At 48.4% G+C, this 12426-nt stretch overlaps 1 protein-coding gene across 2 annotated transcripts in view; it reads left to right on the top strand.

Moving 5' to 3' along the window:
* Positions 1-12426, top strand: part of SETD5 (SET domain containing 5) — a 67915-nt gene that overhangs the window by 14130 nt on the left and 41359 nt on the right. For both annotated transcript variants that reach the window (XR_012765273.1, XM_075433197.1), the window contains exon 2: positions 11960-12134. Coding sequence is in view for 1 of the 2 variants with exons in the window: in XM_075433197.1 (XP_075289312.1) it covers positions 12064-12134 (71 nt within the window). In the remaining variant the exon portion in view is untranslated. The remainder of the gene's footprint in view (positions 1-11959; positions 12135-12426) is intronic.

Here is a 12426-nt window from a genome sequence, read left to right as displayed (position 1 = left end):
GTTCTTTCCCATACTGCGTTGCTTCAGATGTTTAAGATACAGTTAAGGCTTTCTGAAAGCCTCTGCAGAGAAGCCCTGATGTAACTGCGTACACTCACTGTATTCAGATGAGCATTTCTGAATTCCAGTTGACCGCAGCAGAAGTCTGGAAATCTTTTTCATCCTTTTTTAGAAACAGTGTTAAAAAAATTGCACAATGGCAAGATGATTACAATTCCTCTGAGAGGCAAAGTAAGCACAAGCTCTCCTGGTAGGCTTCATTCTTAAATTAGTGTAGGGCATTCTCTGTCTCTCACGTTAACTGGGCTTAGTCAGAAAGTTTGTTCGTGGTTGAAACAATATTAAATAATTGTCACAAGCAGTATTCTAATGGCACTTGTTTGCTGGTTTTCGTGCCATCCGAACGAGAGTGCTTTAGCGATTCTGCTCCTCCCTTGCTTTGTAAATTCACCTGGGGAATGGGGTGACTCAGTTTGGTAATGGCTCCAGATCTGCGCTTCTGCTTTTTATTTGCGTTTGCCCATTCCACCACGCCCTCAATGGCTGCCGGGTTTCTGTATTTCCCTAGATTACCTCCTTCCAGATGCCTTGGTGGACACGCAGAGCTCCGAAATCCCCTCTGCACAGGTGGAGCTCTGGACAGCCCTGCCCGAGTGCACCCTGCTCCTTGCCGGCGCGGAGGAGGAATGGAGCTACCTGGGCTACTCTCCTCTTACCTTGTCTCCGGCACGGCTGCATTCCTGCCTCTGCTCTCGTCTCCTCTCCTCCCCTGGGCCCAGCCAGGGAGGAGCCGCGTCGCTCTTGTCTTTGCCGCTGTGCAGTAAGGAAACGCTTCTGTGTCCTGAGGAAGAAGAGGCAGCTCAAAACTCTGTAGCTCTCTGGATGTTGAGCCTATCGATTTGTCACATAAATCGAGCTGTTTTTGAGGTGGAAGAAAGGTTGTCTAGCAACTGCAAGTTTCCTTGCTTTGGGCTAAAGGGATAGCAAACTGCGGAAACGTGTTGGGGCACCACACGGTGTAAAGCAAAGGCCTCCAGCTTCGAGATCTAGCGCAGTAATCCCTGCTGCTCGCCTCGTCCAGGCAGCCCCATCTGTCTTAACCTGCCGAAGTGACTTGCAGACAGTGCTACACGTAAGAGGTTGTGAAGGCTTAGCAGTAAAGAAATCTCCCCCCTTCCTTGCCTTCCCTCTCTGCTGTGTCATCACTGCCCTCTCCCCAGCATCCAGAGGCTGATGGGGACAAACTGCTGATGGAGGGTCATCAGCCTCGTCAGCATGAGCAGCCTCGTGTTTCAACCTCGGGGTTTCATCATGGGGTTGTACACCCCGGTGCTTAGCTGCGTTTGCGATATTCGTGAACACGTCCTCAATATGTTCCTCTGCTCGTGATTCAGCCTTCGGAGAACCCAGCGGTTGTGGCAGTGGATAGCGTTCCGTTGTTGGTGTGTTACAGAACGGCTTGCTCAGCACGGCTTTGGCGTGAGCTCCACTCCGAGTGCTCCTGGCCAGCTGCTTGGTGCCAGGACTCCGGTGTTACCACCCACGGGCAGTTAAGGGGGTCGGTTACAGGGTTGTGCGCCCACAGAGAAGCTCTGCTCTGGAGAAGAATTACTAATTTATCTACCAGTCACCAGAAATAAAGTTGGTTTAAGTAACTTCATTCAGTCACTGGTTGCAGGTTTGTGACTGCTGATTTCTGATCGTCTGCATTTGCTTTGAAAATGCGTTCGACTGGATTATCCACTTTTCATCTTGCTAACAAAAAATGGTCTAGTCAGAAAAGCGACTGTGGCTCTCGGCGCTGTCTGAGCCTTGCGTTTCTTGCCAGCAGTTATGAGGCAGGCGTTTGGGAGCTTCCCAAGTGTCACACCACCTTCTCTGCGGTTGTGAGAGCAAGTCTTCGATTGTCTCGTTTTACAAAAAACTTACTGAAATAACTTGTTAAACCTCACATTCCTTAAAGCCTGATGGTCCAATATGTTGTTTGCTGATGGCTTATTCTGTAAATCTGGCTCCTGTAACATTGCCATTGGGTGAACACCCACCACGCACGGAGGACCCAGCACGCAGAGCCAGGGCGTGCCATGCTGCCAGGTCAGTAGTCCTGCATTTTGAGATCAACACGTAGCTTGCCAGTGCCAAAATGCAATACAGCACGAGGTGGAAGTCAGCCAGAAAAGACTGTAGAGAACGTCTCTTCAACATAATTCAGCACCAGCAAGCGGGTAGAAGCCTCGAAGGGGAAATAAGGCCTTTCGCCTGATACGCTGTCTTTGGGCCTTCGTGGTTGCTCTGCACCACTGTCCTACTGGTTCTGCTCCCTAACAGGTTTTATTCTGGGAAAAGGAGCTCTGCAGGAAATGTGTGAATTTTCTAGGGGTCCTAGAACCATCTTAGATGACCGAGAATGGCATTGGGCACCAGTACCTGGGCAAGTGCCCCAGATGGTGGCACAGATGTCCCTGAGAAGGGGACGTGGTGGGGCAGAGCAGTGAGCTGAGCTGAGCTTTGAAACCTGCCACAATGCTGGAATATTGCTGAAATCCTTATTAACTGTGTGAGATTCACTGGATTTTAATGCCTCTCAGTGATTACATAGCTTAATTAGCAAACGTATCCGACTGTCTTGGTGCGTGCGGTGCAGGTGGCAGGTGTTTTCGTAGCCCGGTTTCCCACTCGAGGCCTGTCGGACAAACCGGTGTTTGTTGGGACGCGGCACAGGAGCATTACATAAGCTTGGAGTAACTTCCTTACAATGCCGAGAAAAATGTATTTGCATGATCTCGAGCCCAGGTGCAAGGCTGTGTAGCTCGCCGGTCGCAAACCACAGAGGCCAGGCTGGATGATGGTGATGGTTCCAGCTGGGGAGGAAGGGTCAAAACAAGCCCTGTACTGGAAAGCAAGGCTGAACCTTCGCCACGGCTCCATAAGTGCCACACTGTGTGACGTTGCCATGGCTGCCCGGGCTGTCCCTGCGTGGTTTCCTGGTGTGGGAGAGCAGGGCCGAGGTTGCCGGCGGGCGGAGAGCTGCCGTACGTGTTTGGGGAGCTCAGGCGTGTGCTGGCAAGCTGCGGTGACGGGAGGATCCCCGGCTGGGAGATCTGAGGCTTTGAGCTCAGTCTCTCCCCCGTCTCTTCCCTCGAACAGATCAGAGGACGAGCTGTGATTTTTGCAGGACTTTTAACCACCCCCCCCCTTTTACTTTTTTCTCGCTATTGTAAGGTCCTTCATTCCGTCTGAAGCCGCGGTCGCACCAGGAGCGAGGTGGCGATGCGAAATGGAGGATCTGGGGGGTCATGGAGGGAGGCCGGGGGCGTCTCGCCGGGTCTGGATGGGCTCCGGCATGTTTTGATCCGAGATGCTTCGGCCGCGTTGCCATCTGCATAGCCTGTGAATAGTTTTCTCTGGCACAGACCTTGTTCCTCAGTGTTGCATCATCTCTGGGAGAAAGGCCAGGTCCGGAGCCCCAGCACAAAGGCTTTCTGAAGCCGATGAAGCTTGTTCTGTGTGCGGAGCATCTATCTCCTTCCTGTCGTCCTTTCCACGGGATTCCTGGAGCGGCCTCCGTCCGAGAGCCCCTTCGTCAGCAGCTGCTTTCTCTCCGCCGCTTCCTGCACACCTGGCTGATGCAACGCCTGCCTTGGGAGCCGCTGCCGGAGTCTGCTCCGGAGCTGGGTTGTTTGCCCCGGCTGGGAGTGGCGGGGCAGGCCGCCTTCATCACGTGGGGGCCTTAAATAGACGTATAAAGGACGTACAGCCAGAGCTGCGAGGCAGGGAGTATTTAGTGGGATTATGGAGAAATCTTTTTTTCCAGTTCGAGGACTGGAGGTTGCAATCCTACTCCTGGCAGCTTGTTTGTGGTTAGCCTTGCACTGGCTGGAACTTCGGGACGCTGCTCCATGCCAGCAAATTCTGCTGATTCCCCTTCTATATTCAGCGACTTCCCGTGACTCTGGACTGTCCGGATTCCCATGGGAACTATAATTCTCGGGGTTTGGATTTGATCCTAGTTATTGCCCGGTATTACTCTGTTTCCCTCTGACCTTGTAAGTGGTGTAGGCTTTTCTCTGAAATCCCTGCAAAACACAATTTCAAGGTCTGAAGGTGTTGGTTTTTTCTTTTTAAAGGGGGGTTGTCTGACAGGCTTTTTAATTTAGGGTTTGTCTGCTTAGGAAGGTTTGATAGTTACGCAGGTACAGCCATTCGTGTGAATACTGTTGCATTCACAAGCAGCAAAACTTAGAACAAAGAAGCACTCTTGTCTGCTAGGATTAAACCAATGTTGTTTACATTATTTAAATTAATCTCGAGTCTTATTTTAACCGTAGCCATTTTCTGATGTAAGGAGGCCTCTTAAATAGAACCTGAGAACACAGGATTTATACAGACAAAGTGTGGTGGACTGAGCAGGGGTGCTTTCCAGTACTGCTGTTACTAGTTGTCTGCTCTGCCCCACTGCAGAAATCTACTGCCCCTATAACAGTATCTAAAAGGGAATATGTATTTTACCTGCTTCTGCTTTTAGTCCAGTCGTCTTGGCGTCAGCTGCACTGGATGAGACATGGCAGCGTTTCCTTCCTGCCAGCTGTTTTGGCAAAGGCTTAGAGGGGACAGTCGCAGCAGTAACTTCAACTGCCACAGCTGGATTCACTGGAGGTTAGTTGTCAAGCCCTTAATCTCAGACTGTCAGTTCTGAACCATTTTGTTTGCATTTTCTTATTTTTGTGACATACAGACATTTGACTGTTCTCCTTCACCCCATGGGAAAAGAGAGTGGCTATCTCAGAGTATAGAACCAGCACAATAGTGAGGATGTGTTGTTCCTCTCGCTGCAGACTATTTTTCCCTCACAACTGCCCTGAATCAAAAGTTTGTAGAAGTGTAGAATTCTCTCCTGTTTAATTTATTTTGGTAATTTTTGTATCATCGTATGTGTGGGGTCTCATGTGTAATTAATAATTTTTTTTTCTCTTATATTGCTGTATATCTTTCAGAAAAGAATAGAAAACAATATTTGCAAAAATAAAAGTGTTTTTGGGGGTCACCTTCCTTTCATTTTTGAAAACATGCTTCTAAGTGTCTTCACCAACGACTTGTTACGCTGTGAGGTAGAGGCAATGTAAAACAATGTTTCTAGCATAAAAAGGGACCAAGAATTATTCTTTCTGAGTCTATGGGATTTTTCTGAATTTCTCCATTATTACCATTATTCTTGAAGTTTCAATTTGAGGAATGACATTTTTAAGGTGTTACGATTTGATATAGGTTGCTAGACTTTCAAAGTATTTTTTCTGTGAGGTTTTCTTGAAGACATCCTCTGTTTATGGTACGAGGACTTTGATACGAAGTTCTCGGTTGGTGTAGTCCTTTTCCCTTTACGTTGAGGTTGTTATTCTTTTCAGACATCTCTGTCGCCGTCCTGCTCAGCAGACTGCGTGTGCAGCCCCCGCAGATGCAGCTAGGTCCCCGCTCGTCAGTGTGGGGTGCAGGCAAAGTTTCCCAGTGTCTGCCTGCCACCTCTCCGTGCCAACATACCTCAGAATAATTTGGTCTACCGTGGATCACTGCTACTCTGTAATTTGCTTGCCCTTGCTAATTTGGCATGTATTTGTCTATGGAATTATCCTTATGCATGACTCTTCAACCAATTTAAAGTCGATATAAATTAAACTTTCCAGTAAGGTTCTGTGATGCAAGTTAGATGTCTTAAGAAAGTCCAAACAAACCCTTGTCTGACGTCTCCATCTCCAGATTGTATTGGACTGCAAAGAATGTGGTTGAATTGTCCGGTAGAAGGTATTTCTGGGAGCAAAGTCTTATCCGCCCTTCCTTAATCTCTTATTAAATTTTTCTTCTATATCTTATCACAATACCTGAAATCCTTAGTATTTCCAAAAGAAAAAAGTAAGATTTTTTTTTTTGTCTGCAAAACAAAGAGGTTTTGCATAACTTCTTGACTGCTGAAGCAGCAGCAAAGTTTTGAGATTGTTCTTTTTGCTTTCCTGAGTACTCTCTGCAGTCTTGGGTCAGTTGCTGAGAATACTTCACTATGCATTTCATAACTTCTCTGCTTGGTGGTTTAATTTCTTTCAGTTGCTCGCTGTCATCGTTTGTAGTCCCTTAGGGTGTAGTTTGCAGAGGAGTTTTAACTGAAATTGATGTTTTCTTCGTCGGATGAAATGATGGAATCCCATGGATGGACATGATGAAAATTGCCTTAAAAAAGCTTAAACCTAGTTTAAGTAAATTTAATCAAGATTGTTAGTTTCCAGCTGTTTACCAAATTTTGTCAAAATCCGTTTAATTTCTTCTACCTCAGTTTTAAACGTGGCTTACACTTCAGCCTTCAGTGAACTGCTGTATCATGCTGACTTTAGCTAAGTAGGTGTATTCATAGGCATGTGTTGAGGTAGTGTCTAGTGCTGCCATAAAGTACTTTAAGGGTAATGGGAGTTGTTAATATGATTTCATATCTTGTGTGGGACAGCTTGACTGATACATAGGCCCACGGATACCAGAAGCTGTTGAAACCACGCATGTCGTGAAAGCAGCAGTCTCACCTTTCCCCCATCCTTGGCTCCAGGTCTTGTGCAGCACAGTGAGCAGGATCAGGTCTTGCTGGGTTGCTGTGTTTTAACACACTTAGCAATTTTAAAATGTTGTTATTCTTGTTCTAAGAGCTTGTTGGTGCTGTATCATGGTTCTCCAGATCCCAGAGAGCAAGATGAACTCTGAACCAAATGTATACATTTCTTTTTGCGTATAGTCACTTATCTATAAAACGAGAGAGAGTCTTAAGAAAGCTCTAAGACAGGTCTTTAACCATTGCACTATATTTGTCAATAATTTTGGTATTACAGTATGCGTGTGTAGCTAGTAATGAATACTTGTGTTGTCTGTTATTTTGACCCTTTCTGTTGTACACTAGGATGGACTTCTCCCAGCCCCTGTGGGATGGATGGATGGATTGCTGTCTTGCGTTGTCAGTCAGCTAGCAGATGATATATGGTACTAATGATGATAGTAAATGCTCATGTCAATATGTCATTTTTTAAAACTGGCACAGTTGTGTCCTTGCTGCTTAGTGAAACCAGCTTGTTTTCAGAGCAGAGCTAAGCATTTATATTGGTAGATCAAGGCACAGTTCAAGTACTTTTAGGAATCTATATGTTTCAGAAGAAGTTGGAGCTAAATGACTGAAGGATTTGTGTGCTCTGCCCCTGCCTCTGTGCAGGTGTCCTTACAGAATAGCACATCGGAAATTCTGGGAATTCGATATAATTTTTTTGACCTAGCTGTTTTAAATGCAAAAACCCTTGATCTGAATCTGCACTGAAGGTGCTTGCCCTTCTGTCATCTGCCCTTGACAGGAGGTGTGCTGGAAAGAACAGACAGTGCTTGCTCGGACGCAGGGGGACTGCATGCATGTTTGGGTGGCACCAGCTGATGAGGCAGGGTGTTTCAGCATGGTAACTGAAGCACTTTGTGTTTACATTAGATGTCCCATAGACTTCTGGCTATTCTGAAATTTACAGGGGAAAAGATGAATGAATCGGATCCATAAGCCTGCTAACGCTTTTTCTACTGCTCCACTTGCAGAGAGATTTGCTGCTGATGCAAATGGCAACGTAAGTATGAACTGGTCAGAATTTGCTGGCTCTGTCCCAAATGAGGTTGATGGAGAGAATGCCAAGGAAGGCTGCATGGCAGAGCTGCTATTTCCAGTTTGCCACCAGCTCTGGCCTATGGCAGCGTGAGATGCAGGAGAAAGACGTGCTTTGAATTTTGTGACTGGTAATGGCTTGGGAGTGTAAAGATGCACATCTCATTATAGATGGAGCTTGTTATATGTAGGTGACCTGCAGGCCTGTTGCTGAGCGCGAAGAGGAGGATGGCGGTGATCATCTGGGTGCTAGCAATCCTGGGTTGTCAAAAAGTCATGGGTCTGCATCCAGTTTTGGGAATTCAGTGGAGGCATGAGCAGTGGTGGAGGAAGCGCTTGTTTGTCCTTTGCTTTCTCTGAACAGGAGGTGTGTGAGAAGTGGCCGTTGTCAGCGCAGGCAGAGGGGATTTCCCTGTCCTCCCTCCCCAGGCACACGTGTTGCAGTTGTAGACAATCCTGCGCGGTGTGTTTTGTACCAGCATTACCTTCTTGTCGTTCTTGGCAGCCGTGAGACTCTGGATGCACAAAGTTAAAACATTTCAAGTCCTCTGTAGACACGGACTCACGGATGCATGCTGGGGAAAACCAGGCTGGATCTCCCTGTCCTCCCCCCGCTTGGTGCCTGCTTTCCCCTTGAGCCATGGCCATGGGAGTGTGCGTGGGGAGCTCTCCCCACCCCGAGGTTGTCTCACACTGCCCAAGCAGCACCCGGTGGTGGGTGAGCCTGGGCATCTGAGTTCAGATAACGAGTGCAGTTTGTGAGGCTGTGCCCAGGGTTTTTGTCCAGGGGTGAATTTTTCACGGCTCTCACAAATATTTCTGTAGAGTCTGTCACCGGGTGTCGCACACCGTGGGTGCCCAGAGGTGTCTGAGACCAGGGCGCTGGTGAGAAGGGGAACGGCCACTGCTTGACGGGGGAAGCTCTAGCGAGCTGCTTGACTGACTGTGCTAGCTTCTCACTGTTAATACTGACTTTTAACACCGCAAGTAATGAAGAGAGTTTCCAGCAGTAAATTTTCTGCATCTGTTTTATTTGTAACATGGATGGCAGTGGTTGTGGAAGAGAGCCAGTGCAGCGCTGCGGCTGTTGCATCCTAAATAGAGTTTCAAAAATACATTTGCTTTTACAGCAGGTGTTGGCTAACCTTCACTGGGCCGGCTTAGATTTATTGCAGTCCTTTCCGTCAGTACAGGATGTTACCTGAAATAATTGAATAGCATACATTTACATCTTAGCTAAATGTATGGATTTGGTCTGAAGGTGGGTGAGTCGCTCGGTGTGTGACCTGTGCTGTGTGAGAATCGGGGATGCCAGCGCTGGGGTGGCTGTGTGGGTGGATGCTCATCTGGGCTGTTTTGATGGTGTTGGGGAAGACCAGGTGTCTTTATACTGGTATGACTGGTTAAGGAGGCAAGGAGAGTAGATGCAAAACGTGGGAAAAAGAAATATATCTTTAAATCCTCCATTTTCAAAACCAGCTAAGTATTGTTTACCTCTTAGGCCATCAAAATTCCTGTTTCCATTTGATTTCAAGAATTGTATCGTTATGGAGATAGGTTTGTGCTCTGGTCTGAAGCTCGTCAAATTTGCATTAAGACTTTGAATTTTAGGAAAACTTGTCCCAGAGCCACTGGAGAGAACTTGGTGCCGCTTTTTTCTCTGATACATCTGTATATTTTGGGGGGGGAGAGGTAGGAAGGAGCTTGGGGTTGTATCCACGGGAAATTAGCCAGTCAACGGGTGGACATTTTGATCTCAACCCCAGTATTTTCTGGGCAGGCGAATGTTTTGGGTGTTGCCAGGCCAAGTTTCATGAAGACCAGACTGCAATCTAGCCCGAAGGTGATGTGGTCTTGGACAGCACTTGAGATTGGTCTCAGCAATTCATTTTGAATGTTACATTGTCAGAGTTGAAAGTACACATAAAACAGCAGCAACAAACAGCACAATCTGAGCATGGGTGATGGTTGGGCAAGTACTGCTGGGTCGACACAAAAGCGACTGGACTGGAATTCGCTTTGTCTAACCTTTCCGTTTTGTATTTCATGTTTCTCCAGTAATCTCTTACCAAAAGCGGGAGTTACCAAACCGTTTCAGTGCAAGAGTGTTTGTACAGTATTGGTGGCAAAAGTCCTCTGTAGTCACAGACTGAAATGGCTGAAAACTTGTCCCAGTTACCCCAGGACTGATCAGATACCCTGTGACTCAAGTCCAGAAGCCACACCTGAAATCCTTTGGTTCTGCTGAGTCACGAGCAGGCAGGAGGCTGGAATTCGTCCTGATGAAATCTCGGGCTGCTGCCAACTGGGTATGGTTGTGGCAAAGGCAAGAGATCAATGGGGGGGGAAATCTAAGCACATATTTTAAAGGGGGGGAAGGCAGATGGACTTTTCAGTGTCACTTAAAAGGGAAGGGTGCTCAGACACTTGAGAAACTTGTCCCATTTCTTTTAACCTTGTGCCAGAGTTTTATGTGACTCTGGGTTGAAGGAGGGATTGATGTCTGTAGCTTTTAGCTATATTTTGGCTGCGGTTTGTCTCATCTAGTGTCAGTGCAGAAATCACAATTCTGTCACAAACGTGAGAAAGGGTAAATGAGGCAATTCCTAAAGGTCCTTTTATTTTTCTTTTAATTTTTCAAAAAAAACAACCTCAAGGACACCTGCGCTGTGTTGGGTTTGAGCTGCTTGTGAGCGTAGTCCTACCTGTTTTCTGTTTCATCTCCCACCTCCCCACGAGACCGTTGCTTTGGGGCATAACAGGGAATTGCCACAGACCACTCGGAAATCTTTACGTGCTACTGCTGTAATTCCCTGCATGTCTGTCATGCTATCAGAAAGATTTCTCGTGGGGATGTATACCGAGGAAGGAAAGTATTTCCTTGTGCTAAGAGAGGTGGCCTTTTAAGATAGGAAGAGGCAATATAGCGTGTGGCCTTTAAACTTTCCGTCTCTCTCACTCTTTTTTCATTTGCCCTTGTAGTGAGTGTGTGGTTTTGTGTTTCTGGGGTTTTTTTTTGTGTGTTAAACAATGGCTGGACTATCATTTCCAAAGGCAGTTCCCTGTGAGAAATTGGCTCCCCACAGGAACCCTTGGCTGGCGGCCTCCTTTGCTGGCAGAGCCCCCAGATGCCGGGGAGCATGTGATGGCCGGCTGCGAGCGCAGGGTGGCTCGGCCGCGCTGCCGGAGCCGGCGAGAGGCTGCGGAAAGTTAGGCAAGGCTGCCTTTACTGTTTAACGTGTGGAGAGGGTGGCTAAATCGTTACAGTTTTTCTCTGCTTTTGGAGCTACCTTTGCTACGTGCGGAAATGCAGCCTTGCTCTGTATCATGGGGGTTTTCTTTTGAGCTGCGGAGAATAATCGCTCCTTCATGAGTGTCTGTGTTATTGAGGTTATTTACATAATGAGGAGCTGATCCCGTTTTACCTCTGTCCACCATCCAGCCCTTGGAAGTTTGCGTTCCTGGGTGGTTTGTCTCACTGCGTTAGCGAAAAGGTCGGCAGGGAAGGTGGAGCCGGGCACGGGTTTGCTGTGGCTGTGCCCCGGGATGCCGCCGTGGCTCGCCCCGGCTCCCCACGCCAACGGCCCCGCCGTGTTTCTCATCAGAGCGGCCTCTGCGCGAGCTCCCAGGCGTCTGACGTGGCTCTGCCGCGGGGAGGTGTCAGCTGGGATTTCGGAAAGTCGGGCCCCGCTGCATCAGGGCTCGCCGGGCTGGGCGATCGGTGCGGGATCCGAGGGGAGGCCATCGGGGCCGCGGGGACAGCCGCGCTGCCGGTCGCGCTCGCCCATTGCCGAGTGCCCAATGGATGCACACACAAGATGATCTCGAGCGAGAGGTTTCGGCTCGGTCCGTCTCGGCTCCGTCTCATTGTCCTCCCAGACGGGGCTTTGGCTGCAGCTGGTTTGGGGCAGGAGATGCTGGTGGAGGGCTGTGGGTGATAGGTGACAGCTGCTGCTTATACGCAGAAGGAGCTAATAGATTGCTTATCTGATAATTAGTCTAAGTTTAGTTGGGGGAGGGGGGAACTGTCATTATCGGCTTTATGGCGGAGCAGCTCACTGCATGTCAATCCAAGACTGTGGAAAAAAACCAAACCAACAGACAAAAAAACCCACCAAACTGCTACCAGCTACCTCTTCCCTGGCCCCACATATGACCATGAATTAAAAATGATGCGGCGTGTCACTGACGGAAATCTATTTCTACTTTTGTTTTGCTGTGAAAGCCTGCTTTAGGGGTATGCAGGGAGACCTCATCCTGTGACAGAGATGCAATGCTTTGTTTCTACCCCGCTAGGTTTCCTCATGTCCGTGACGTGTTGGCCGAGGCTCTGCGGCTCCTCTCCGCCCTCGGAGCGGCCAGTCGCTGCCCTCTGGACTCCGTGATCCCCGACGGGCGTCATGAGCATTGCAATCCCTCTGGGAGTCACCACACCAGATACATCCTACTCCGACATGGCTGCAGGATCGGAGTGAGTGTTACCCCACGGAGGAGGAGAAGGAGGAGGGGAGGGGGTCCGATGGCTGCCCTGGAGCAGGGCTGCAGGATCGGTGCTGGTGCTTTCTCCACTTGGGAGAGAGGGGGTGGTGGTCCATTGGCTGCGGGAGAGGTGAATGCAGAGGCAGACTCTGAGTCGTTAACAAATGCAGTGTTACAGAAATTGGTGAGTTTGACAGAGGAGATGGGGAAAAGGAGAATTCCAACAGTATGAGGCACTCAACCATGGGTTTTACATCAGCTTGGCTAGTAAGTCTATACTCAAG

The sequence above is a fragment of the Opisthocomus hoazin genome, chromosome 11 (genome assembly GCF_030867145.1).
Source record: "Opisthocomus hoazin isolate bOpiHoa1 chromosome 11, bOpiHoa1.hap1, whole genome shotgun sequence".
NCBI classification, from domain to species: Eukaryota; Metazoa; Chordata; class Aves; order Opisthocomiformes; family Opisthocomidae; genus Opisthocomus; species Opisthocomus hoazin.
Note: the sequence above shows the minus strand (reverse complement) of the source record. Positions and strands in the feature narration are given on the sequence as shown.